Below are 27,852 nucleotides of genomic sequence, written 5' to 3'. Positions count from 1 at the left end.
ACGAGCTGTAATTCCAACCACGGCTCATCACAGATGAAGGGAAGTCGTGTTTGGACACAACATGCATCGCAGCAGTAAGAAAACACAAAAGCCCACGTGTCTTTTACAGCTTTATTCACTGTCACACTAAGTGCTCCTATTACAGAATACTCTCGTCTTAGTATTAATTTGTTTTACTGTAACGTATCTGGAGTTTAACAAAGTAGAAAGAATAAGAGGTCAAGTCTACAAGGTGTGCCAGAGTTCTGACCAAAAAATAAAATACAAAATAAACAAAAAACCCTTTATCGTGCGAGCCCCTGTCCCTTCACCAAAAACAACCAATCACAGGAAAGGAATATTCACAAACCAAACCGCAGCTCCAATCAGGTTGGGGTTGGGGAGGGGCTTGCGGACAGGTGAGCTTGCTCCGCAGTTTAAAACTCCCCAGTTACCAATCACACTTTAGTGAAGCTCTGCGTTAATAAATTAAAGTGTAATTTGTTCGAGGATGTGGGAACTGGTTCTTTAATAAAATCTTGGGAGGGAATCAGACTGCAGCTTTGCTTTGCTGAAGGAAAAAAAAATTATATGAAAGCCGACATCTAAGCAAAGATACAAATTAAGCTTTTTAGGGAAATAAAAACACCCCTAGGACAATCGTTTGATTTTCAGAAAACTGCCTGCATCGATTCTTGCAGATTCCCAAGTAGTGCAACTAGAGTACGAAGCATTTGGTGAATGTGAAAGCGTGGGGCTGCAATGGGTCTGATCAGAGCGAGCTGCTGTGTGGGGCGGGGCAGGGTGGGGATGTCCCGGAAGGCACAGAGCTGAAGAGCGGGGGCAGCGGGGAAGTCGGCCTCCACAGCCGTGAACGAGGACTTCCCGAAGACCTGAGCGTCCGAGACGAGTCGGACAGGGAGGTTTTCGCAGGAGGTAGAAAGTGAAGGCATGCAGAATTAGTCACATTCCCCTCCTCCCTGAACCGGTGAATCCAAGAGAAACGGTAGGGAACCGTAGAGCGAAGCAGCAGAGAGAACTATGGGTAGACGGGCTGCAGCGCTGAGACCAGACAAACAAGACCAAAAGGGCATTAGGGTGTGGTAGCAGTGTTGGGAGGGGGGGGGGGTTTAATTGCCTAAGACGGAAGCATCTCTGGATTGTGAAGACGGGCGCCTGCGTCAGGTGTGGCCCCAGCTCGTCCCCGGCCCAGGCAGTGCATCAGCCCGGCCCCGGGAGCGCAGGTCGTAGTCTAGGACTCTGCTGGCATGCTACTCTTTTCCTACGAGTCCTGCTGCAGATGTGGCTCCACACGGATATATAGAGAAAAACCTGTGTTTGAGCACCCCCCACCCCACATCAGAAAAAGGTCCTGTGGCTCGCCCACCCCACCTCCTGTCTCGAGTGATTGGTGTCATTCCGCCTCCCGTGTCGCTGTGAATGGTGTTTTTTTTTTTGTTTGTTTTTTTTTTTACCCCACCCCCCCAGTGACTATCTCGGCCCCGTCCCCTCCCCAGCCTCAACCCCTCCCGGGGATACCATCAGCGGATGGTGTAGCGGACATAGGGCACTTCCACGTCCTCGTCCGTGTCGTCGTTGCAGCACAGCTCGAACACCAGCGCCTTCACGTGCTTCCCCAGCTTCTTCTTGGACACCTTGGTTACGATCTCCGTCATCCTGCCACACAAGAGAGACAGTGAGGAGACCGAGACGGAGGGGCGAGCAGCCTGGACAGGCTCTGTAAACCCCCAACACTGTGACCGCAGGACAGAGGAGAGGAAATACTCACGGGAGGTCCAGACGCTCCTTGAGCTTGGCCTGGGGCATGAAGAAGGAGTAGAGCATGGAGACGCCCTGGGACAGCATGGTGATCTCCAGCTTGTGTTCGTTCTGCAGGGAGACGAGACAAGGGACAGACAGGTCTTACTGTGAGGGAGACGCCAACTTCTGGCACCTAACGAGGCCCGTTTACTTTGTGCTCGACAAACGCAGCCGAGAGACTCTACTCTCTTCCCACAGGAGACCAATCCAGAAGCATAAACAACTAACCCTCGGAGGACTAGCGGCTGAAAATCGTCCCGCCCAGGGGTGTAGCTAGAAGACTAGGGAGCTGATTTTCGGCCCAAAATTCCACCCCCATTTTAGCATTAAAATGTTGCTATGCAGATATGTCCAATAAACAAATCGTTTTAACCAATAGCAGAGATGTTCATTGAGGGAGTGAACCACTCAAAAAGCTTTTAAAACAGAGGTTTTGTATGGGTTAAAATAAATACCTGTCTCTTAGAGAAGACGGGAAAAGATGGCGGCGCGCTGAAAATGCATACGAGATGAGAGCGCTTTTAAAGGAGTCAAATGGGGATGTTTTGAACATTTTACTACTTCTGAGACCGGTAAAACTAAATTAAACTTTTTAGTATTGTAAACTTTAATTTGGCACATTGATTAGTATTGTTATGACAGCAATTTGGGAGAATGCTAGGCGGTGACGGTGCAGATTAAACGTTTCTAGTTTATTTCCGCTGGTCAACCTATATGTCAGAATCACGTTTGACAAATAACATAACTGATAAATTGACAAAAAAGAAAGCTGGCAAGATTAATAAATAAGTAGTAATAGTCCCAGATGTATTTCCACACGGCAACCCTGTCCAGACGATTTATCCGCAAAGGAGAAAGATCACATCTGCCCCGAGCCGAACACACACATTTATCTTTTATTTATCTTTATTTATTTATTTATATTTTTATTTATATTTTTTATTTATTTATCTTATTTTAAGTATTTGTAAACATCTGGATTTTTTGCATTTTAAAAAACATTCATATGAATGATTTTTTAAGTGTTTATAACCCAGGTTAATTCTGAAAACAGGGTTGTTTTGAAAATAAAAATGGTGTCTGTATAAAAGTTCTTTGCTAATGCACATTCCTGTATTCATTAAAAAAAAAACGAATCATAGAAGAATGAAAAACGTCAGTCTTGTTTCTTGTGATATATAGGTTTCATATTATGCTTATATGTATTTATGTAAAATTAAGCGCTGTGATTTTTGATGCGTAGAGCACCCCCTATGGGCCTAGTGCTCTGAGGGTTAATACAGATCAATCACCACTAACAAAAATAAACCCTCCTGAGACCTGAGTGATCTGAGGCAAAGCAGTTCAAGACTAGAGCTCGTAAGGTCTGTGAAACCCAGCAGCATAAATTGATATTTCAATTCTTAGAGAGTCTGCTATTCAGTGCAGGTGAGGATGGTGGGGGGCAGGTTTGGGGGAATGTCTCCACACTGTCCAGAGTCCATACCTTGAAGTAGTCCAAGAACTGTTTGAGAGTCATCTCCTCTCCGCTGGACTGCAGCCCCTTGACCTCGAAGCGGTCCCATAGCGTCCACTCTTTCTCGTAGTACTGCGGAGGAACAACACTTAATTAGAGCTGGCCTTCACCGCTCCCCTGTAGATCCACATGAACCCAGTGTCAATGCTGTGCTGCGTTAGACCGCACAACTTGTGAATGGGGGGGGGGGGGGGTGGTGGATCTAGCCTGGGGAAGGATGGGCACAGCAGAACTTCTATGCGGGACCCTGGCCACGGCCGCTCTTGCTCACTGCGTCACCCTGCTAGCGCTGACCTTGTGCTTGGGTGCGGCGATGGGCTCGGAGAAGGCGAAGAAGGGCAGCGCCAGGTTCATGAAGCCGTTCTTGAAGGACTCCAGCTTCGTGTGGCCCTGAACGATCTTGAACAGCTCCAGACACACCAGGCCCACCACCGCCGCCGTGGTGGTGGCGATGGCCGGGATGATCTTTCCTGCGATCAGCTTGCTCTGCAGGGAGAAGGGGTTGATTTAGTCTTCCTCCGATGCACAGAAGTGTCGTCGTTTACCCCTCTGAACAGCAGCGTCTACATCGGCACAGTAAACACGACACTGCTTTACCTTGTGCCGGTCCGCGGGGGGAATGTCATAGTTCTCTGCTCTCAGGTTGGAAGCGGCTACGATGAAGTCCATGTGGAAATTGCTGTCGTCGTCCTGCGAACACAAGATTAATAAATAAAACCTCTGAGGACTGTGGAGTCCAACCACCACCTACCCGGAAACATCAAACCCACAGAAAACCACCACCCCCCCAAGTCTGCACTGATTCCACTCGCACTGCCATCTCAGATCACTGGAAGTGATGGGAAGTCTTAAATGTGGTCCTGCAGGCTGTGAGGATCACACTAAGGGCACAGTGACCCGGCTGGGGGAGCCTGTACCTAAACCCGTCACTCCCCGGCGTTTCGCAATGACGTACCTTCTCAAACTCGATGGCGCACAGTTTAAACCTGGACAGGTTGTCCGAGCTGGGCAGCAGGGTCTTCAGCTCCTCCAGTCTGGAGTCGTCTGAGAGATAAACGCCAGCAGGAGAAAAAACAACAAAGATATAAACATTCAAAAATAACAGATCAGGTAAACATATGCAGTTTATCCCTGGGATCTCTAGATCAGTCCCGATCCTGGACGTCCCGAGTCGCAGGGGAACTGCGACCAATTACTGCAGACCTGTGTGTCAAGACTGGACCCCCTCCCCGATTAAGACACCCCTTTCTCCACAAAGCTTTTACTGGATGTTGAGGGAATGGGTCGGGTGGCACTCACAGGCTCTCTCACCTACGGAGGAGTTGGCGCTCTGGAGTTCCTGGTCGGACACGTGGATCTTCACACCGGATTTGGGAGTGAACACTGGCACCTTGACTGACTCCAGGATGCGGACCACGCCCGCCCGGTCTGTGGAGCCCTCCAGGCCGTAAGTCTGGGCGTAGAGATTGGCGGCCGCCACCACGTAGTCCATGTGCAGCTCCTGCCAGAGACGTGGGGGAATTATGAATACAGTCAGTCACTAAGAGTTAAAGACAAAGAACTAAAAAAAAAAGGGAGAGAGGGAAAGAGCCAGCGAGATGGAAAGAATGTGGAGCAGCTCAAGGGCAGAGCAGGCAGGGAGGAACTCACATTGTTGGTGTCAAACTCTAAGGCGTGAGGGCACCTCTTGGGACCTGACCAGAATGGTGCTCCAGAGCTGGTGAGCTGAGAGAGAGCGCACAGGAGGGTGAGAAGGAGGGCTTGGAAATTAAGTTAATTTAGGACTCACATTTTGCAATGTAACAGATAATGAACAAACCTACATTAACAACTAGCAGCATAAGAAACCAAAAAAAAACTGGCCGGATATACAAGACAAGTTTTACTCCAGGTTAACATTTCAAACGTTTCCTCCAATGACGTGAAGCCGGCTGTGGGTTTTTAATAATTCAATACCCCTCAACCACTCACTCGCCTTCTCTTATTGATCTAACATCTCTCCTTTACTTTCTCTCTCGATTAGTCTCTTCTTTCATTACGTCTTCACTTTTTCATTTTTATTGTAGGTGACTTTCTAGCAAAGCCCTTATCCAGTTTGTAACAACCCCCCCCTCCCCACCAGCGAGGCACACCTGCTCAGGGGGGAAGTTGTGTAGCAGCTGGCGGATGTTGTTGCTGTACTGGCACTGCCAGTGGTTGCGTGCCCAGGCCACGCAGTCCTCCCAGCTCTTGGGGCAGTCGGTCACCAGGCTCTTGTACACGGCCTCCAGCACCTCCAGCGGCTGCGCCCCGGGCAGCTTCAGGGTGCGCTCCATGAATTTGGGGTCTCTGTGTCGGAGAACAAGACGTCACCAGTTAGAGGAGGGATTATGGGATTTCGGTATCCACATCCCCCTCCCCCCAGTCCTTCATAATTGTTCCTCCCACTTGGACTTGTGGTCTCAGTCTCGAGTCAGGGTATGGAAGGGCAGGGAGACTCACGTGAGGTACTGCATGCCGTTCTCCGCAGGCTGCTTGAAGAGACCCTCGAACTCGTCACGAGCCCACTGGGAAACAGAGCGGGAGGCAAATCAGAGCACTGGACAGAGAACAGTTTCATGCCAAGGCCAGCATCTCTAATCTTGGCAGCAAACAGCCACTGTTTTTACGGCCAAGCTCAAGTCTTCTGGAGTAAAAAAAACCTCACCTGCAGTGTGTGCTCGATGGCGTTGGGGAAGTTCTTCAGGGTGCAGATGGGGATGGACTTCTCTGGGGGGTCCTGGCTGGAGCTGTAGGACTCTGTGAGGAAGGGGATGACCACCTGGACGTTGCCCTTGGTGCCCAGCGTGCCCGACTCCAGCAGGGGCTTCCTGTAGTACACACAGCGCCGGTCCATGTACATGCCTGCAGGGACACAGCGCGTTAAAACATCTGTTGTTAATATCAAGCCATAAAGAACATGATCCCTCCGTCTCTGTGGGACTCACGTGCGTCCACGTTGTCCAGGGCGTTGGCCACCCCGTGCAGCCCCTCGAAGAAGTCGTCGTCGTAGATCCTCTCGGTGTCCGGCCCCACGCGGTTCTGGTGGCCCGTGATCCGCACTGCCGGGTTCATCTGTTTCACCGCCGCCGCTGCCGTCTCAGACTTCATTTTCTGTGCCCAACGAACAGCAATTGATCAGTAAGTGAAGCCCCCTCTCAGTCCCTTTACTATCACCCTTCACGTCGGTTTGTTAAGTGTGAATAAAACCCCACTCTGCTGTGTTTTGGCATGCAGTACGGCTCTGTGCCTGCAGTCTGCAGTGCCAGTGTAAAGAGTCTCACCGTGACGTCACAGGGCCGGAAGAGGAACTGTCTGTTGAGATTGGACTTCTCGATGGTGTCCATGTCCGTCACGATGATCTCCCCACCCTCAGCGCTCGCCAGGCCAATCATGGCGAAGTTCTTCAGCAGCTCGCAGCCAATCGCACCGGCTCCCACCTGCGCAGAGAGGAGAAATCACCACCTAGACACCTTCTCAGCGACAGTGATCGACCTAGTATCTGTTCCTCAACAGCAGGAAGGTAGAAAAGGAAGTACTTCACAGTGAAAAGCTTCTCTACCAGAGTGGAAATGGAACGATGTGGCTTTCCTGAGCTGGATTTCACTCTACTTAACTAGGCCTGTGGAGGGGAGGTTTTAACCAGACCTGGAGAGTCTAGCTTCGGGGCCGGTTGCATAAACATAGACTAAGTCTTTGTCTTAGTATGGTAAGTCCTAGTAACAACAGACACTCAGTTAAGACCATTGGATAGAACAGTCTTTCCTTAGGCTGGTCTGTCTTAGTCAACCACACACTGCATTCTGGGAATTTAAAGACCCCTGACAAAAAAACCCAAAAAAAAACAGCGATGAACTGAAAAACTATGCTAGTTACTGAAATATAAATGTTGCAAAATGTATAAATTGGGCGCCATTTTCAGAAACTTTCATTAACTCATTCAAACAAAGTGTGGGATAAAATGAAGAAAAGTTAAGTCAAACTGGTGTGTGTGTGGTCTGTAAAAGACGGGAGAAATTATTAAATATGCTATTAAAGAGGAAACGTCTAAGTACTAAATGCAGCACAGAGTTTAGTATTATGTATTCCTTTGCCAGGTGTCCTTATCCAGGGCGACTTAAGATACAATAGCAAAACAAAAGTGCTAAATACAGCACACAATTACTAAAATCAGTCATAATACAAATTAAAGTTTCAAAATGACAGAAGTGCAGGTATAATATAGAGTTGGTTACTGAAGTGTGTGGGGAGGAGTCCCCGTTTGTGGGGATCGCAGTGTGCGGGGACAGCGGGTGGGACTCAGCAGGGGCTCCGGCTGCCTTTCAGCAGCAGTGACTGTCTGTAGACTGAGGCCAGCAGTTTCAATGGAAAGATAGACTTAAGTTCCAAGTTAGCCTGGTGGTGAGGAGGCTACCTTTTCAGGCTTAATCAGTCTTAATTTCTATGCAACTGACTAACTTGCATAGACTAGTCTGTCAAATTAAGACCAGTCTAATAGTTTTATGCAACCGGCCCCAGATCTGTAGAGGAAAAATGCTTCTGTTTACCAGAAAGTATCTCTGCTTGCCCAGCAGCTCCTGCATCTTGGACCCAAAGACTGCGATCTGTCCGTCATACCGGCAGTTCCTCTGAGGAAGAGAAGGAAAGATGAGGAATTAGGATGCCTTGTCGGATAACATCACATTTGAACCCTCATGATTTGTCCCCCCCCAAGGTGGCATTAAGAGGACTTCAATCTTTAACAAGACCAGAAGAACCAGAGAACAACACTCACAGGCGCACACTCCTCCTCGGTCAGCGTGACTCCCTCGTCCTCCGACAGACACTCCAGCGCGTCGTAGTACAGCCACTGCATGATGGGCATGAACTTCCCTGTGCAGGCCTGCGGGGAGAGGGACAGTCAGGAAACAGGCCGTCTCTCCACCGAGTGTGACCCGTGCCCACCCCACCCAAAGCAAGCTGCCTCACTCTGGAACCATAAACTATAGACATGGCAACCCATTAACCCAGACAGGCTCCCTGCTCCGACTCCTAAACTGACCTTCATGACCTCCTGCGCGGCAACGCCCCCAATTAAGGCATTGACGGGTGCCAGGTCCCCCGCTGACAGGAAGGACAGCTTCTTCAGAAGCCCCTCGTCTAGCTGCTCCAGCTTGGCCGAGCCCGAGAGCCCGTCATTCACGGTGCGCGTCAGGGCCAGCACCTCGTCCGCATCTGCCTGCAGACCGCAGAGGAGAGAGGGAGCTAGGGATGAGTGATGCTCTGTGGGACACAGGCAGGCAAGACCCTCGGCAATCTAAGCCCCACGACAGCAGGGGGACGGCATCAGCCCTGCAGCAGTGCATCCCCACAGTTACCTGGCTCCAGGGCTTGGGCAGCCGGCTGTGTTTCTTCTCGAAGTTGTGCAATGCCTGGAAGCCCACATGCAACTGACCCGGGCGATCGAACTTGGCGAAGTCCGTCACCAGGAATTCAGGATCAGCCATGGACCCCGACAGGTTTTTCTAGAACAGATGTGAGACACGGACATGAGAGTAAGGCCGATAGACATGAATCAGACAAGACACTGACACACACAGAGCAAGCAGACTAGACCAAAGAAACAAAAAGTGGGGGAACTGGGACACTCACAAAGCTGATCCTCTTGGGCATCTTGACCTGGGAGACTATTCCGCCTCTGACGTAGTCTGTGAAGGAGCTGGTGTCGCAGATACTGAAGGTGTAGGGACCTGCCCAAAACAAGAGACTCTTAAAACAGTCACTTCAGCGTGTGGCCATAAAGCACAGCAAGGCATCCAGGAAAGTACTGGGTTTGCAGAGACCAAAACTGGACAAGAGTGTGAATAGAGAAAGCTCATCTATTAAACCTGCTTATTAACACCAACTTTTTCATTTTTCAACTTTTTCAAGCCAGGTAAGAACTGGGTTTTGCAGAGCAATGATTGTTTCCCGATTTCAGACCCATTTCTTAAAAGCACATTAGGAAAAACAGCTATCCTGGATTGAGCTTTTTAAGCTTTTCCCTTTCCAGGTGTGAAGAGTCTTCTGATTCACTGTGGCACAGGGGGGCAGCTGGCAGTTGAACGTAACCATTTCTGCCCTCAGTGGTGTCGGTGTCAGCCATGCGATCTTACCCAGCACTTTGATCTCCAGGGGCTGACAGCCGTTGAGCTCCGTCATGCCCTGCACCTCTGTGAAGGTGACGTAGTCTCCGCTCTCGAACCCGTGCCGCGCTTCGTCCAGGCATGTCACCACCCCCGCGCTGTCCTGCAGAGCGCCAGCGAGAGAGAGAGAGAGAGAGAGCTGCGTTAACAGAGCAATAAAAGCCTGGCACCAACCCCAAAATTTCTTGTCTCCCTTCTTGTACACTCGACTTCTTGTCCATTTTCTGCGCATAGCGAATGAAACGCACTAATCCTGATGTGCAACGATGCTCTGTTCATCAATGCAAATATCATCAAGAATGGCTTGGTTTCGGAAGAGTTGAGACCGGTGGATCAGGCACAGATACACCCCCCCCGCCCCCTTCCGTGTGCTTTCTGTGCATCAGCACCAGCATGACAGGACTGACCTTGGTAATCATGGAGATCATGGCACTGAGTGGCTGCTCCCCATTGCTGTCGAACACCAGCATCTCCTCCCCAAAGTCACAGAACAGCTGGCTGAAGGACAGAAAGCAGGAGATGCAAGAGATTGAGCTTCTTCAAAGCAGAGATCAGCTCACGTTTTTCTTCAATTCTTCCAAAACACCACAGAAGTAAAACATGGAAACTTAGGTGTGAATGAGCTTGGACAGCCCCCTAGGGAGGTGAGTGGCGGCAGCAGTAGGCTGGCTGAGAAGGGCTGTTGAAGCCCTGCCCCAGGGTGGATGGAGCCAATGAGCTCTTTGCATGAGACTCGTTTTGCATGAAGTTGCGAGTCAGTGGGAGTGGAGGGGCACCACTCACCCGAAGAGGCCGCGCGTCTCTGCGATGATCAGTTTGATGCCCTTGCTGTGACACAGATCCCCGATCCTCAGCTGCTCCTCCAGGCTGGAGTTGGTCAGCACCACCACCTACAGCACAGACACGGCACAGGTCAGTCCACAGACTTGGACAAGCCAGTGTGGCCTATAGCTGCCGTGAGAGCCAAGAAAAGTCAACGGGCACTGCGCTTCCTCTGACCTGGAACTGAGCGAGGTAGTCCTCAGAGAGCACTCCGGTGTAGGCGGCCACGGGGACGTAGCTGTTGAGCTCGGCCAGGCGGGGCTGGGTCGTCTCGGCGCGGTTCTTGCCAAGGTCCTCCTCACGCAGGTAGAACTGGAGTCGGGGAAAGAGAGAGACAGAGGTGAGGACTCACTCCATGCACAGGGTTAAAACAAGTGAGGAGACAGCCAAGAAACAGGCCTTGTTATATTTTAGAAATTTATTCTTGATTAACTCTATCGGGAGTCTCGATGGGGTGACGGCCTTCAGTGAGGTCCTGTTTAAGGCAGGCTCCATTATGAGGGCAAATCATTCTTCCCAAGCGTAGGCCATCTCTCGTAAGGTTTTTATTGCTTTTAATTATTCACGGGACATCTTTTAAGAGGCACAATGTCACAGTTTCCAGCTCACACACGACACAGCGTCACATAGGCTGACCTGCGAGGAGAGATCCCTCCACTCGGCGTTGCCAGAGTCGTGCACAGTGACGCTCTTCACCCCCCCGAGGATGACATTCTTGGCGATCTCCACACCCAGCCCCCGCATGCCCGAGATCAGCACATTGGAGCACTGCATGCGTTTCATTGCCTCATGACCCAGCACGTACCTGCGGAGGAGAAACAAGATCAACCAGGCGATCAGAGATGCAAGCTTTTACTGTACATGGGTTTGGCGACAGGAAGACATATGCATTTTATAGACTGAAAATGATTGTATTTAAATGACTCCCTTTTCAAGTCATTCCCACCCCAATTAAACCAAAAACCCATGGCAAACAAGCTTTAGAAGCCACCAGTCGATCTCTGTGCTCAGACAGGGCAGTGCAGGGGACAGAAACTGCCTCCTGGGAAACCCAAGAGGGTTGGCTGAGTCCTGGAACCATCAAGCACTAGCCACCAAAACTGTTTTTCTCTCGAGCGTTTGTGTGTGACAGACTGGGACTATGAAGAGGAAGAGGGACTTACAGCTGCCTGGAGTACAGCCCTTCATCAATCTCGGCCTCATTGCCATTCTTAGCCATGCCCTGCGGAAAAAAAAAAAGAGAAAGATGGTTAAAATCCAACAGCCCAAAAAAATCCCACCAAATCTGCCATTATCTTGGAATACATCAATTCAACAGCGTATCTACGATTGGCAGTTTATGCCAGTTTAGTTTACCCGATTTAACACAGCTGTATAGTGTCAAACTGCCAGACTACTTCACACATGAGTGATTCTGTATTCCAGCTGTACTAAACAGGCACAGGACTACAACGAACAGTAAGGAGAGGAACAGTTTCACAAAGGCACTCTACAGAGGGAGGCTGGTCTCCTGGGATCTGCAGTTTGCCATCTGCCCCCTGCAGTCTCCGTGAAGGTGGTGTGAGCAGAACAAGTGGACGAGGCTGAGCCGTTTGCTTTGGCACTGTAGACAGTGGGTTAAAGTCCGTATGGTCTGCAGTATGGCGAAGGTATCGGCGTGTCACCGTGTGCACTCACGTTGGCGGGAGTGTGGGACAGTTCAGTTCTCACGGAGTTGGCGGAGGAGCAGTGGGATCCCGTGTTCGTCTCTGATCCTGACACGCGACGCTTCTTGGACAGCGGCGAGCTGGACATCTGTCCCCCACACAGAGACAGAAGGGAGGGAGAGAGCATGAGAGGGGGGGAAGAAAGAGGGAGAGAACATTAAATAAAATCAAAACAAACAAATCACACTGCATGGCAGGTATTAAAACTGTACTAATCTCGCACACTTCATTACAAGTATCAAGATCTCCCAGAGACAGACAGACGGGTATGTTTGAATGTTGAAGATTAAAAACGTATCTGACAGATCCAGGCTGTGGTGCAGAAGACCGTTCTAGAAGAGTGCACGTTTGCGTCAGATTTCAACAACTTGAATACTGCAAATCTGCAAATGCCTGGATTTACAACGCTCAATCCTTCCGTTAGACGTTGCATGACAGCGTGTGTGTACTGCCCGATAGTGAACAAGAGGTGGGAGGAGTGGATTTCAGTGTTACTATTAAATTCGTTCTGCTAATTGTGTCCAATTCTAGAGGGATTACAGTAGGTTCTGGCTCTGCTTACTTAATCAATGCTGACTTGACAAATTCACTAAGGAGATTTTACTGACGCAAATGAATGAATTCGTATATCACATTAGACAAGAAAGCCTCAGTTTGTAGGTTCAGAACCATTGATGTAAACAGGATCGTAAGGCTAAGAGCAACCTAGAACACAGACCCAAAAACGTATCCCTCGGTTGTGTGCAAGAACTGTAGATTTCAACAAGGCAACAATACATTGCTCTTCTGTGGATCAAGTGCATTGCATGTGAATTTGTATTTGCTCACTCTCTCCATCTTCCGTTTCTCTCCCTCAGCTGGGGGTTCACATACAAACTGTTTTAAACTACAACTGAGCTGCATCACAAAGAGGTTGATGCAGATGCACAGGAAGGTTAAAGATGGACAATGTAAGGACACTGGAGTGCATTAATAGTGCAGATGGAAAGGGAGAGGAGAGAGAAGCGCTCAGACGCCCAATCCTACAGTAAACAAATGAGACCAAAGCCCAGCAGACACAAACTTCACATTATTTCATGGTACAACCTGATGGAATTTGTGAAAAGCAGCTTTTAAAACCAAATGAGTGGATTTAACAATGCAGGATGGATTGGGACCTGCCTCTCGTGCATCTGAAATACAGTGGATTAGTGTTGACAGTCTGGGTACACACATCTCTGAAGAGGCGATGCCAGAGATGCACCACACCCCGCTGTGATTTACATCCCTGACTGAACAGCCAATTGATTCCACTCCTGGTTCCTGGGGATTCAGGTTTGGTAGGCACCGTCTTAAGGATATTAAGCAACTGAGGATACTGATTCAGATGTTGCCAAGAGCTCGACTGGAACCAAAACAAAACCATATACAACTCCAGGACCAGGGCTGTAGTACCCTACATTCAGTCATTACCGCAGGTCTTGCAAATCAATGTACCGTTCAATCATTACCAGTACAAATATACTGAATGACTAGCCTTTTAAAGCCAATAATCCTTTAACAAATGCAAAAGCCATTATAATTGTATTGTAATATAAGCAAGTGATCAATAAAATCAGCTTGTTTCACAAGCTGTATGTAATTAATACCTTCAGCCTGTCACAGTATTAACACTTGAGTTTATGCACCATCCTTATTATTATTACCCCCACATGAGGTGCTCTACTAAGTTATTAAATACAATTAAAAAAAAATAATAATACACATGCTGGGAATATGACAAACTATTTCCCTGTTGGCCTTGAAGTGGCCAATCCAGTCATAAACACTGAGAAACATCATCCCCTTTTCCTGAGCTGGGTGAATGGAGACTCTCCCAGCCATCTCTGGCACTCTCCAGCCCAGGTCCCAGAGAGGGCAGGGAGCTTGTGGTTCAGTCTGGTCAAACCCTCCCTATTACTTAGCTGAACCATGTTATTGGCTTAGCCCAGATTACCATCTTGAGGAGCTGTAGCCACTGATGCCAGACGCATGGGAAATCCACAGGCCTGGGCCTTCTCAGGCAATAGGTCAACAGTGTCCAGGGGTGACGTGCTGCGAGACAATCAGCTCTGACTACACTACAATAATGATCATATTAGCGATAATGTGGCGATAATCACAATAGTAATCAGGAATGACTTGCATTAAAAGCTATTTTGATGGTAATGGTCTAAACGTTCTCAAAACAGACCTACACCCGGGCAGGCTTTGGTCCCAACCACCTCCTTGATGAATGTAACCAAATTAACCTCACACTCGTGCTGCAATGGGATGGGAAGGGTAGGGCTGGCATTTAAACATCCCCGAGATAAATTGAAACCGCAAGCAGCACACTGCAGTCTAACGCAATGTTAAGTGACTGTCCATGTGGAAGGGCATTTGCACGAGATCCTGCCACTGGGGGCCGGCTGTATGGAGAAGTGCACAGCCCACAAGCCTCCTGCGAGGACAAAAACGATCCCACAGACGGCTTTAATAACACTTTCCGCAGCATCTGCACTCTTCCGCAGAGATATACAGGGATGGTCTGCAGTGGAGTGTGTCACCTGGAAAACCCATTCAGCCATTAAGTATAGCATAATCTTTAAATACATATAAACTAAAATAAACTTGGCAATGGCTGAAAAACAGACTGATGGAGAGAACTAGTCTGAGGCAACCTATTGAGAATCCACTACAAATGTCAACAAAAGGAGTGCTGGAGAGCCAAACCTCTTTCTGTATCTGGTGACCTAAATAACTATTATACTAATGACTAATCTAAAAGAAGGCTGCCGGGAGTTGTTTAGGTCACGGTTATACATTGTGTTGTGTGTGGGGGGGTAAAAAGTGCTGAATCATTAATTTAAAGGCATTGATTGAGGTATTTTCTGAATTGTTAAATATTATTAATACTACTAGTATTTTATACAAAAAAAAAAAAAACTAAAAGGTGTTGGAGGAATAGACCATATAAAAGTCTTTAAATAGTCTACAATAAAGCAGAAACCAGATTGACTATTTTTGTGTAATACAAACGAGGCTCCAGTACAGTACCGACACAGATTCACATCAATAGTCCTTTATCACAGAATAAGTTTTAACGGCCGGAAAAATCAGATAAGACACTATTATGACGTTGGCGTATGGCATAAACTGCACTATGGTCAATTAAACAACGAGACATATGGCGCTGTCCATCTCAGATCCAGGATTTAAATACCCCCTCCGCCGACACCATGGCCGGAGTATGAATGGGAGCAGGCCGCAAAACACAAGCCCGTACATTGCGTGAACACGGGCTGGTTTCCCATCACATCTCTCCCACCCGTGGACAAAGACACGGATAAAACACGGGCTACGGCCCGGGAGCGGCAGCAAACGGCACTTCACAACGGGAAATGTCACCTGAATGACGGGAAGACACGACAATGAAAAGGAAAAGGTCTCTGGTCGCAGGGTGCCCCACCAGCCCCGGGTTTGTCAAATCGAAACCTGGACTCTGGCTTCCTTGTTGCCGTGTCTGCAGACAACGGGGAGGCCTTTCCGCAGACGGTCACCATTACAGCCGGGCTGAACACACGGGCTGCTGTATAAACCGTCAAATAACATCATCCGCCTCCCATCCCAGCCGACTCGCCCTTTTGCGACCGATCTCAGCCCGGCGGCGGAAAAGCCCGATTCATTCCCCCGCAGCCGCGCCGGGCCTACCTGCGATCCTCGCCGCGTCGGAGGGGTAGGTAAAGCCGCGGCTCTGGGTGAAATCCACCCGCACTCCCACAGGGAAACCCCGTCCCGGCTCGCCTGTCTCTCCGCCCAGGGATGGACCTTTCCCCCCGACACACACACACCGGTCTCGCCCTTACCAATAATCCTTCTCTGACCCCTCGATGCGCCTGCAAACCGCTCCTGTGATTGTAGGCAACGGGGTGAATCTTCTGCGAGTGGAAAGAGGGGAAAACAACAGCACGAAGCCGACGGAGCGAGCGAGTCCTGCGGCTGCGAGTTAGTGTCGAGTCACTCTCTCTCCGGCTCGCTGCTGCTGCTGCTGCTGTTTTTTTTTTACTGCAACCGGGAACAAAACCAAGATGGCAGCTCGGGGGGCAGGGGCCAGGCCACTGCATTATTCATGAGGACCCGGAGCGCGTGCATGCTAATCACAGAGCGCTCATTGGCCCGTAGTTATGCAAATAGGTCAACCCCCGCCCCCTTAAATAGATGATTCATGACGCTCGGCACGCCTTCCGCCTTTCCGGTTTGGCAGCTCATGAATATGTAATTCCGTCAGGCTAGCGGCAGAGCGGAGGCCCTGGCGTGCACAACCACACACTGCACCGCTGCCCAAGATGAACGCGCAAGCCCTTCAGTATCTGCCTGAACTTTATTATACCCAATTCACTATTTTTTTTCCCCAGCTGCACGAAATACACTACTTTATACATTATTTGAATAATATATTGCGTTTGCTACTGCATGTTTTGTTTTTTCCATGCACCGTATACGTTAAGCCAAATTTTTTCTGGCAACTTTCACATAGGCTCATTAGTAGGTTATATATTAATACTACTATTAAATGTACAATTCTCCTATTACCGCTGGCCACACAACTTTTCACAACACTATACCTCCATAACCACTGGATTAGTGGGGTCCCTGTACACCTACCCACAGCACAACACAGAGTCAGAAAGCTGGAACGGGTTCAAAGCAAAGCAGTTCAAGGTGAAAACTGTAATTAACTCCCGTGGAGGTGATGCTCAAAGAAGTGGAACAGCTTTGCTACACTGGAAATGGCACAGCTGGGGTGAGTGCATTGTCACCTATGAAAACAGGACCACAGCAGTGAAATAGAGGGCGGATTTATACAGCATCACACCACACCCGAGACACGTCTCCATAGTGTGGGCTGTCCCAATACTTTCGGTAATATGATTACAGTACATACATGGATGCATGCTGACTGAAATAACACCCTCACTAGCGTATATACAGGCCAGTCAAATGGGCTCAGATGTTTAATACTAAAAGTAAGTTTTATTAAAGTGGTTTAATTAATTTAAAAAAATATTTCTTCTTCAATGTGATGCATTTCACATGATTAACAGAGAGGAGAGCCAAGACACTGGGTGTGGCGATAGTCAACAAAAGTTGTTTATCAGAGGTCTGAGCATGCACACTACAAGTCATTTGGATTAATACAACAGAATCACATGAATGCACACTACATTGATTATAGCATTAGGGCTGGATGGAGCTTAATCTGAGCTAATGGCCGCTTGGTACTACAGAGCCTAGAGAAGTCCGCTGTAAAGATGGACGACTATCCGTAAGAATGTGAGCAGGTAAGAGAATATTCTCTGCCCTCTTCTCCCAGCGCAGTAACCGTGTAAGTCGTACAGTGGTGGAAAAATCACCATATTCACTGGCAGGCATAGTACCCTTAACAACAGACAACTCTTTAGACGGCTGCATCTCATTGGATAACTCCACTCCAAGGTTCAAAGGTTACTACCCACAAAGCTCTACAGCACATGCAGATCTCACCAAAAAACCTAGAGCTTCAGACTGAAAATTTACATTTCAGCATCACAACTATTAAAAGGTAGCATCGGGGACTCAAATTCAAACGGTCACTTCTGCTCCGGCCCACAAGCCCCCAGCCCCATCCCACTCTTCCTCCATAAAAACGGACTGATTGATTGTTATTCCAGGTCATCCATATTGTGAGTGACTTTGATCTGCTCTAGCAGTACCGTACTATACAGCAGATCTAAGACCTAAAATATTTTCAACTTTTCAGATCTATGACTCTAACCAGCAGTAAGTAAAGCCTGATCAATACCCATAACTCAAAGCAGGCAAACACCTCATTAAGATGCTCACTATTGATAACACCAGCTACTGTTAAAGAAGCACTTGTTTTGTTTCTATTCCCTGAATATGTAAATCATTTCAAATATTGTTACTTTGTGTTTTGAATATTTTAAATTACTAACCTACATTCAGTTAAACTGCAAAACAACTGTGTCCCAGGTCTGCTAGTCCCCTTAAAACGAACCCTTTGAGGCTACCGAGTTGCTCAAGCAGTAAAAACATTGCGATCAATAGATCATCCTCACCAGTCGGATGCATTTCTGTGAATCCCTTTCGATTTCCAGACACCTGTCCGTCTGTGCTGTTATCAGCAAGGGCCACACTAGTCCCCTCTGCAGTGTTAGAGCCCTGCAGATTGTGCAACGGACTGGATGTGTGTAAAGCGGCAGAATTTAGTGCAAAGGCTGCCCCGTGCCAAGCATTTAGCCCCATTGAGAGCGGGTGCTTTATACTGCACTTTCCCCAACTGTTCAGAGTGTGCATCTGAAAAGCAGAAACTGGGCCGAGATGTACCATGAGGTCATGTCCAGCACTGTATTATTCAAGTTACTCAATTAATACATTTAACAAATAATGATACCAACACCAGATATAAAGTAAACAAAGGAGGTGAATTCATTCTGAAAACATTCAGCATGAAAAGCTTTTCCTCTTTACTACCAAACTGACTAATGGTTTCTGCCACACCCTTAAACTTAAGGATTAAATGAAGGTCTAGTGAACTACACCTTTCACACAATAAGAAAGCAATATTAAGACAGAGTCCTCAATGTCCTTGTTCACGGTATGCTTACACAGTGTGATTGCTGTATCAAGGTCTGGCACTCCAACATCATTTTTTTTTTTAAGTGTTATAAAGTGCCAGGCATCCAAGTCTCATCTGGCGGTTTCTGGAGTCTCTGAGGTGCCACTCTCAGCAGTTTAACCCTGACCGTATCGTGTGCACAGAGAGAGACGCAACTGGGGGAGGCGTGTGCGCTGCCTGGCAAGAGTAGAGGCAACACAGACTCCTCGCACAGACCACTAGAAGTAACTGAATGACGCCACTTCAGGCACTTGAACGTCTGTAATCATGTAACATGGAGCTGACATGCGACAAAGCAAACAATTGACACACAATCCCAATGCGAATATGGACACAGTAGGGCTAGTGTTATTTTGGGTGGGGAGTGAAACCGTACTCAGCAGACCTGGAAGGAGGGAAATGGTTAAATGCCACTTGCATTGTTTTATGCACCTGGCATCCAAACTGCAGGGGAGATTTGGGAGGCCTCAACAGAGTAAAGACGCATAATAACCAATTCACAGTTAAGAAATAAGCGGAGCAGCCTCGTTAAAGCAAACCGGAAACCTTAGATGTTCCTGGTTAAAGCTTTGACTGTGAACCAGCGGTTGTCAAATCCCATCCACACTGGAGAGCATCCCAGCCAGAACCACAACACCAATCCCCCTTTTCACCTCCGATCTGATGAACACCACCCTGGCGTCCAGCTATTCCCAGTCTGTGGACCGAGCTCAAAGGCACTACTAGAGCAGCGCTGCATGCTGGTCCCTAGAGGGGGACGCTGAACTTTCTCAGAGTGGCACTTTGGGCAGCACTACATTACATTAGTGGGTTGGGGGAGAGGGACTAGGGATCTGGTCCAGGAGTCGGAGATGAGGAAGAGAGGCTTGGGCTGGTGGCTTCAGTAGACTGGGAGACGGTTAGGAAGAGGGGTAGTGTGGGACAGCGGTTGGACTTGGGGGGCAGGTGGGAAAGCACAGTGGGGTGTTGATTAGAGCCAATGTAGACCCCCACCCCCACACCAACACAGTCACAATCTTGACGTTTCTACGATTCAGTTGGTAGTTCGAGAGCTTTCAGTCAAGGGGGGCAGCATTAGTCAAGCTGCCGGTCTGGGGGCTGTTCTAGAAACGGCATCATCTGAACCCGACCGACGCGCTGCACCGACCCGCAGCGTCTGACACGGCGTGGCGTAGCGAGAAAAGCCCCGACAAAACGCATCCACGCAGCCAGCGCGGCCACGGCGCGACCCGGCCCCGGTCTAGGGTCAGGGGGCAAATCGGCGGGCGAGGAAAACCGGGCCACCGAATAACAAAACCAGGCCCCGACCGGCCGCCTTTTTCTCCGGCTGAGCTGTGGCAGAGGCCCCGGGGGTTCGTTTCCCCGGGAGAGATAACGGTTTCTCGCCTCCCCTCCCCCCCTGGACCCCCCAGAGCCGGACAATGCGCCTCGGCACCGGGACCGGACCGGCCACAGTGCAGCCCACGGAACTTGAGCAGCAACTTAAACAGATTCATCTTCTATTGTCCGCGGCGGCTCCGGAGGGGAAAGCGGTGCGTCTGCGCCTCAGCCCGAGTGCCCAAACACAGCCACCGAGAGCCGGAGGTCTCTCTCCCCGCAGGACTTGCTTGTCCCTCTCCCTGCCCGCCCCATCCCCCCTCTCTCCCCCAGACCTGCCGGCTCTGCCTGGCGCGCACACTTCAGCATTGTCTTCCGTCCGCAGCGCCTTATTGGCACCCCGTGATGTCTGTCTGTCTTATTATGATTTTAAATCCGGAGTAGGAGCCGCACTTACCACATCCGATCTTGCTCAGGCCTGTTCCTCGGTATTAAAAACGGAAACGCACAACAGAAACACAGCCCCGGGGAGACAGAGTGTGCGGCAGCAGGAGCAGCAGCGTCGGGAGAGAGGAGGCTTCTCAGACGGGGGAGAAACAGACAGTCTTGCCGGCTCCCAACACCGCTTCCAGCAGCACGGAATGAGAATAAAGCAACATGTGCGGAGAGAAGGGGGCTTAGAGGGAGGGCCGCACCACCGCCCGAAATGGGGGGGACCCTAAAATTGCATGTATATGTTAGTGACGCAGAACAATTGCTTGTTATACGAATGACACTTAAATAATAAAATAAGTATAGAGCTATTGTGGTCTATGATTGTTGTCCTCGAAAAGTCACACAAGTGACCACGATACCGTTCAATTCCATGCATGACCCCCCTCTCCCGGTCACGGATGAAGGTTTCCCGACAGCTTGCCCTTTCGCACTGGCTGCTGGGAGATGTAGTCGTGCGCCGCTGCTCCCCGGGGAAGTGGGATGGGGCTCGGAGCGGCTACAGCCGGGTGAATTTAAAACGTTTAAACGTGTGCTGGTGCTTCTAGAATGATCTCGTAACTGTAACGGCCACCTTCCAGCGTCTGCATTCAATATCAACCGTTAGATTCCACGACATACACCTGAGGCCAAAGTCTTTATATAAAACAAAATAATAAAATGCATGTAAGTATGTCTGCCAGTAAATTGGGGTTCACACTGGAGACCACCTGATTAATGTTATTATGGCTACCATACTCAGAGACTTCACTGTAAACTGTTAATGACTTTGGGTAATTTTGTATGGCCTGTTGTATGTTTGTTGTTGTTGTTACATTTTGCTGATGCCTTCATCCAGTTATCTCCCTTTTACATTTTCAATTGTAGCATAAGCTTACACCAAACCATCAAGGTTAACACAGCACCCACATGTTATGAGCAGTGACTGATTCAGTCAACATAAATAAACTGCACATGCTACAGTGCGGAGAAATATTTTGCAAGATTCATCAACTACAGCCATTTAGGTGCAGCATAACAATGTAATAGTAATAATACCAGTATGATAAAATAGCAGGTTTAGGGGGTATAAATGATTTGTGAAATGCATATAACCTTATATTGAAAATTAGCATTAGCATTAGCAAATTGTGATTATAAATGTCAGCAGTGCTACATTCATGCAGGAATAATTGTGAGCCAAAGGCACAAGAGTTTGGGATTAGAATCCAATTCCTCATCATGAATACAATTATTATAATGGTACCCAATAGTGCTCAGTGTGAGACTAGAAACATAGGACTTTGGACCGTGCCGTGATAGGAAGCATTAGCCTTATTGTGCAGGTGTGGAGCTTTGTCCCAGTGTCTGAGTAGTCGTACACAGACAGTGTTGTATTGAATCCTGCAGAAGGGATTTTGTGATCAGTGAAACCTCTCCAGTCCAAAAGCAAAAAGGACTATTGAGTGCATACACACACACACACACACACACACACACACAATTCTCTGTCAGAGACCCTCACCGAGTGCTTCCCTTCATCAGTGACGTCTCGCTGTAAGTCCAGTGATCTCTGTCAGTCTCTCCCACTGTGGCACCCAGCGTCCAGTCTGTTGATCGGCATCAGCTTAATCATTTATGGGGTTTAAAGCGATCTGAACTAGGCACAGACACGGACATGAACATGCACACACACAGGAAAATGACAGTTTTTTCTTGTTTTTGCTGAGAGTTTTATTGAAAGAATTGCTGACAGAATGCAAAAATCGTCAGAGCACTGGTGCGCCATCATAGTCCGAGAAAGGAGAAGGAAGAAGAAAAAGGAAACACTGGGCTTTAGTTTGCATGGCAGTAGGGTTCGAGTGGTTCGGGGGCTGGAGAAAAACAAGGACGGAAGAAGGAAAGAACAGGAAAAAGAAAATCAGAAAGAAAGACAGAATAGAAAGAAAGAGTCTCCAGAGAGGACGGGGTGCAAAAAGAAAGAACACCATCAGAAGGGCGAAAGGCAAAAATAAGGAGAAAGATTAAAGACAGAAAGAGGAAAAAAAATAGTTAATAAATCCGTATATCAATATATTAATATAATTCCTGCATATTAGAATATTTCCTCTTAATTGTTATATCCAAAATACATCCTTGTGTGCTCATTCATAGGCCTCTTCCCGACACGCCCCCTCGTGGTGATTGGCTGGACCGGACCCCACCTTCCTGCTCCTCCCTCTCCCCGTCGTCTTCCTGTCCCGGGCCAGGCGGGGTGGGCGGCGGGGCACTGGGCGGCTGGATGGTGAGGTGGGGGAGGGTGGGCCGGGGGGTGGTCTGGGTCCCCCGGGCTGGGGAGGGGTGGGAGCGCAGGCAGTCGGGCCTGTCGCTGATCTGCTCCAGTAGGGACGGCATGTCACCTTCGATCTTCTCCAGCACAGCAGCCATCTGCTTCTCGATCTGCTCGATCACGCTGTCCATCTGCCAGTCGCCACGGCCCAAGGTGCTGGTGGCAGGGGAGCAGGAGGAGGAAGCGGATGCCCCAAAAAGACAGGAAGCTTCGCTCTGTTCCTGAATGGTCACTGTCTTCTTCCGCCCCGTGCCCGGCGAACCCCTCGCCGCGCCGAGCTCCTCCATCCCCTTCCTGGGTGTTCCCGGTTCAGGACTCCTGCCCCCCGCCGCCTGGCTCGTTTTCCAACCCGGGCTCGCCTCCGCGGACCCTCCTCCGCCTCTCCTTCCCTCCGCACACACCGGCACTCTCTTCTCAGCCACAGTTTCCGGCACCTGGGTTTGGCACCAGCTTTTCTCCGCTTTGGCTCTCTTGTCGTCTGCCGCCCCCCTGTTCGTGGCCTCTCCCGCCGTCTTCTTTTCCGGATCTCCTGTTTTATCCACAGAGTGAGACAGCACGGCCGCCATCTTGCGCCTGCTGGGCGTCTCTGTGGAGGCCCCCACTTTCTTGTCTCCGGGGCTGGCAGTCTGCTCCAGAATGATCACCTTAGTCCCTCGGTCGGGGATCTTCTTGGTCTCCGTCACAGGAGACAGGGAGGGCTTCTCGGGCTGAAGTCTGGGCTTCTCCGGCCCCAGATTGGCTGCCATTTTCCAGGGGCTCTTTCCACCACCTCCTTTCTCCAGATCCTCTCCCAGTTTCCCTGAAGGGAGCCCGGTCTGCTCCAGCTGGGGGTCTGGGGTGGATGTAGGGGAGATGCCCACAGACAGGCTGCTGGGAATAGTGGCTGTTCCTCGCTCTTTTTTCCCGCCCTCCCGTTGTGCGTCCTCTTCCTCGGGCCTGTTTTCAACAGTGACCTCATGGGAGACACTCATGGATGTCCGGGGGGTGACGGGCAAGCGGCCACCTCCCTCACCCCCCCCCACCCCCACCCCGCCGGCTTCGGGGGCTCGGAGGCGTTGCATGAAGGTGGTGACGCGGATGGCTTTCTGCAAGGAGACACAGCGAGAGACAGAGTGAGAGAGATAGAGGGGGGATCAAAATGCAGCTTGTGTAACCTAATGAAATACAGCTGAAGTCTTAATAGTTGTTGTCTCGGGGGAGTTTTGTTCTGTGCAGTTTCCACTCGGGTAATCATAAAAGGTTTAGCTCTCAGAAAGAAAAAGAAACACAGGCAATGTGAATGTAAATAATTCTGAAAGTAAAAAATAAAATCTTGCCGTCTGCTGATTGCAACGTAACTGGCAGGAGTGGCAAATCCTCATTACGGTGACTAGGTTGGTGGGGACAGGAATGGATCTGGGCTCTCCTTATATATTTTACAACAGAGTTCAGCTGGATTTTATTATGAGCTTAAGTGACCACCACTGCAAGTACCAAGTTTGCTATATTGTTTTCTCACAGGAGTAATCTCCGTGGTCGTCCTACAGACTGGACGCCTGCCCTGCGAGGCTCCTGAGAGTGTCTGTGTGGAGATGGGTGGGTTATAGATAAGGTGACATTGCAGTGATGTTCGGTACTGGTCAGCTCTACCATTGATACCTGCTTGCTGTACTGGACTGATACACTGTCAGGCTGTGCCAGATCACAGATCCACGCAAGATTTCGGGTTTGGGTAGAATGTGGTGGATATCCGCTGCGGGGATTCTCAGAAACTGGGGAGCTTTACAGTGTATTAACCCACTACTGCCTAAAAAGAGCCCCTGAGAGTAATACAGGTGCATAGTGCTAGTGCCTTCCTATGTTGTAGTCAGTACTTTAAAATGTGATCTCTTATTTTTCTAAATGATGTTAAGCAACAATGCATTAGACCATGGACTTACATGGACAGAGACAGGAATGCTCCAAAGAAACCACTTGCAGTATCCAGTGCTTTTATACGATGGGGGGGGGGATTGGGATTATGGGTTCAGATGCCCATTTGGGGATATAGGCAGATTGCACATATAAAAACACCCACACAGAAAGACAGACAGACAGGGGTACTGTGACCACACTGGGACTGACGCACACGGAGGACAGCTCTCATCATCACACTTACAGCCACCCAAATCAAGGTTAGAGGCCAAGGATATTGGGGAGACTGACTTTTCACAAATGGTTTCTAAGTAGCTCCCTCTAAACTGGTATAAGAATGTGCTGTGCTGCTTGAGGGTCCCGCCACACATCCCCACAACGCCACGCCCTCACTGTCTCCTCAGACCGCTGCCCAAGAGGAGTCGCTGCAAAGAGGCACGTCATCGTGACCGCTCGCAGTCGGACAGACAGGTAGACACAGGCAGAGACCTCGGCTGCTCAGTTCCCTTGTATTCCAGTGCAAGTCTTTAGTCAAACTCGGCCTCTAGTGTTTAACCGTGCTCCAGCCACAGCATAGCTATGGGCCAGATAAGTAACTGGTCATCTACTGATGGCACTCATGAGAGACTCTGGAGACTCAGTTCCATTGTTGTGGTCTCTCCTTGGGTTGTAGAGTCCAGCATAGGCTACTCTCTACTCTCTCTTTCCTAACCTGGATTTGGTTAGCCTGGAACTGTGCTGTCCTGTCATAGATCTCTTTTATCCCTTCCTCCAATCACCATCATCTTCCTCACAGACGGGCTAAAACACAAACACTAGGTCCTGGATGTGTCCTGATGTAAATCCCTGTGCCTTCTGCACCTGAAATGCCACTGTCCCTATCTAAGGCAGATTACATTGGGTTTTTATTAACTTAACATGAGCCCCAATGTGGCAGTGGTCAAATATTTAATGTGGCGGCTGACAATGGTCCAGCTCCCACAGGTCTAAAGCCGAGGTGTAGTGCATAAGGGCTGTCTGCTGAGCACACTGGGCTGGACGGCAGCAATAGCTCGTGGGATGGAGTAGTCGTGGTTGCCTGCCCCCGTGCTGGGCAATCACGTTTGACGTCCTCCCCTGGCAGCAAACAGACCTAGTCTTAGCGTACATAATGGATGTGATGTATCACATCGGTCTTCAAGGAGAAATCCAGCCCCCCAGCTTCAACACCGGTAAAGGGGAGCGTTTTCCCAAACTCGGAACTGGGAGTGTGTCTGACAGGGGGTCACTATTAGGGTATTTTCTTTCAGCGTCCATGAATGAGGATCCTGTCTCTTTCCCTCTCTTCTTCTGTGTGGGCCGAGACTTTGTCTGTGATGTCCAGCACTTGCAAAGGGCTCCCAGTGTCTCTCCTGCCCATGTTGGTGTTGGCCTCTCTCTTTCTATCTGTATGTCTCTCTTGTAGGTCTGCTCCCACACAATTATGCCCAGTGGGTGATGTTATGGATGCAGTCTCCTAAACCTGAGCTTCATACAGTCAGTTGTGCAGTAGTGCTATTTTAATTAGTCATTTTCATGTTATAATTAGTGTAATATGAGCTTACTATTCAAGAAATGTGTGGTCAATACATGGAAAAATATAGACTGATGTTCTATCTTGCTTTCTTTCTCCCCCCCCCCTCTCTCTCTCTCTCTCTCCCTCTCCTCCTAGGGTATGTCCGAGTTTTGGAAAGCGCTCCAGGGCTCTCTCTGTCTTTGAAGACCAAAAGGAAGAGATACTGATACACAATGCAGACCCATTATGTATCCCAAGTATATTTCCCTTCACAGACATATGGAGAACCACTTAGGTGTGTTGTAGAGTGGGGGGTATAGCAGGCCACTTTTCTGGGTGGGGGGAAGGAGGGTGGGGGGTGGGGGCTTGGTTTCTTACTGACACTTTTTCATCAGCCCTGGAGAGGGATAAGAATCCGTGGCTTCTAACCCCAGGCTGTCAGACTCATGGGGCCACAGAGACTGTACTCCGGGTCCAACTGTCCAACTCACTGCTTCGCTGGACTGCAACATGGCTTGCGCTCCCTGGGTTTCGTACAACGGATGTGTTTGGAGATGCAGGGAGCTCACAGGTCCAATGTCTCTCATTCACACTTAGAGCTGTAATCAAGAACCGGAAACACCATCTGTGTGCGCTGCTCAGTGATGTCAGGTATATTAATACTGAAAGTAGAATTGAGGCATTTTGGCCGTTTTGTTGTGATGCACCTGTCTGAGCCAGTGTACAAGCTTAGTGCAGTTGTGTAGTAACTTGTGTATCTCTTGTAACTTGTAAAAGCCCCATGGCACAGATGTCTCTGGTGTTAAATGGTGTTAAATATGGGCTGACAGTGGATGCAGTGCTATAAGTGACACATTTCAAAGGGTGAGGCTGACTAACGACGGGAGTGTGCCCTAGATCAGTCCTGGACATTTCTGTGACTACTTCCTGTAGTAATAGGGACTGCATTTCTAGCTGTTGCCATGCGGCCTGCTCTTTGTATGCGCTTCAAGCAGTGTGATTATTGGAAAATTATGTAACTCAAAGCGGCACTTAACACATGTGGACACAAGAGGAAACAAAATAAAATTGTGTCATTGTGTATTCATATCACTGTCGTTAGTCCATATTTTCAAATATAACTATGGTGGAAGTAGGTGCGGCTCGAAGCACAGCAGACTGCTTCCCCTCAGAGTTTGAGACATACTCAGAGAACTATGGCAAGACCACCTGGACAAAAATGGTAAGGACTTGTCTATACAAAATTGCATCCAATAGCAAAATGCCAGGCCTAAATCCCACTGGACACTCTCTCCATGTATTTTCCTGTCGCACAGTGGCCTCTGGACATGAGTTCCTCCAGTTCTGAAACTGGGGTTTGTGGCGATGTCAGACGGGTGAAATGTTCTGTGATTTTCCCCACTTCCCTGTTCCTGCTGAGAAAAACGTGTGCAAAACTGCTGTGTGTGGGTTGTGTTGGACTGGGGTTGGATTGGGGGTGGGCGGGGTTGAACAGGGGACAAAAAGTAGCCTGCTACAGCCCACACTTCACTACTGTAAGGCACAATACCTTCAGCTCCTGGATTTCAAGGCAGTGAGGAAGAAAACATTGGTTAATAACCAG

At 49.1% G+C, this 27,852-nt stretch overlaps 2 protein-coding genes across 5 annotated transcripts in view; both read right to left on the bottom strand.

The window, feature by feature from the left end:
* Positions 1 to 97: 97 nt before the first annotated feature.
* On the bottom strand, positions 98 to 20,680 carry uba1 (ubiquitin-like modifier activating enzyme 1). 3 transcript variants are annotated; one of them, XM_066709972.1, is made up of 26 exons: positions 20,480 to 20,680; positions 11,998 to 12,114; positions 11,484 to 11,542; positions 10,957 to 11,125; positions 10,498 to 10,632; positions 10,282 to 10,388; positions 9,906 to 9,996; positions 9,469 to 9,601; positions 8,966 to 9,063; positions 8,692 to 8,838; positions 8,376 to 8,552; positions 8,109 to 8,216; positions 7,882 to 7,962; positions 6,619 to 6,774; positions 6,283 to 6,448; positions 6,003 to 6,199; positions 5,798 to 5,862; positions 5,449 to 5,644; positions 4,967 to 5,041; positions 4,616 to 4,817; positions 4,272 to 4,360; positions 3,914 to 4,006; positions 3,611 to 3,802; positions 3,287 to 3,388; positions 1,769 to 1,869; positions 98 to 1,656 (listed from the first exon to the last, which is right to left on the bottom strand). In XM_066709972.1, exons 2-26 carry the CDS (start codon positions 12,112 to 12,114, stop codon positions 1,521 to 1,523), a joined length of 3,192 nt encoding a protein of 1,063 aa, XP_066566069.1. In that variant the 5' UTR covers positions 20,480 to 20,680; the 3' UTR covers positions 98 to 1,520. The 3 variants fall into 3 exon arrangements, with proteins under 3 accessions (XP_066566069.1, XP_066566068.1, XP_066566070.1); XM_066709971.1 differs by lacking the exon at positions 20,480 to 20,680 and adding an exon at positions 15,893 to 16,099; XM_066709973.1 differs by lacking the exon at positions 20,480 to 20,680 and adding an exon at positions 15,893 to 16,098 and having other exon boundaries at positions 4,628 to 4,817.
* Positions 20,681 to 22,214: 1,534 nt separating this feature from the next.
* Positions 22,215 to 27,852, bottom strand: part of camkvl (CaM kinase-like vesicle-associated, like) — a 52,581-nt gene continuing 46,943 nt past the window's right edge. For both annotated transcript variants that reach the window (XM_066709969.1, XM_066709970.1), the window contains exon 11: positions 22,215 to 23,907. In XM_066709969.1, the coding sequence (XP_066566066.1) occupies positions 22,642 to 23,907 (1,266 nt within the window). In that variant the 3' untranslated portion in view covers positions 22,215 to 22,641. The remainder of the gene's footprint in view (positions 23,908 to 27,852) is intronic.

This window comes from Amia ocellicauda, chromosome 7 (genome assembly GCF_036373705.1).
Source record: "Amia ocellicauda isolate fAmiCal2 chromosome 7, fAmiCal2.hap1, whole genome shotgun sequence".
Classification (NCBI taxonomy): Eukaryota; Metazoa; Chordata; class Actinopteri; order Amiiformes; family Amiidae; genus Amia; species Amia ocellicauda.
The sequence above is the reverse complement of the archived record's forward strand: the minus strand, read 5'-3'. Positions and strand labels throughout refer to the sequence as shown.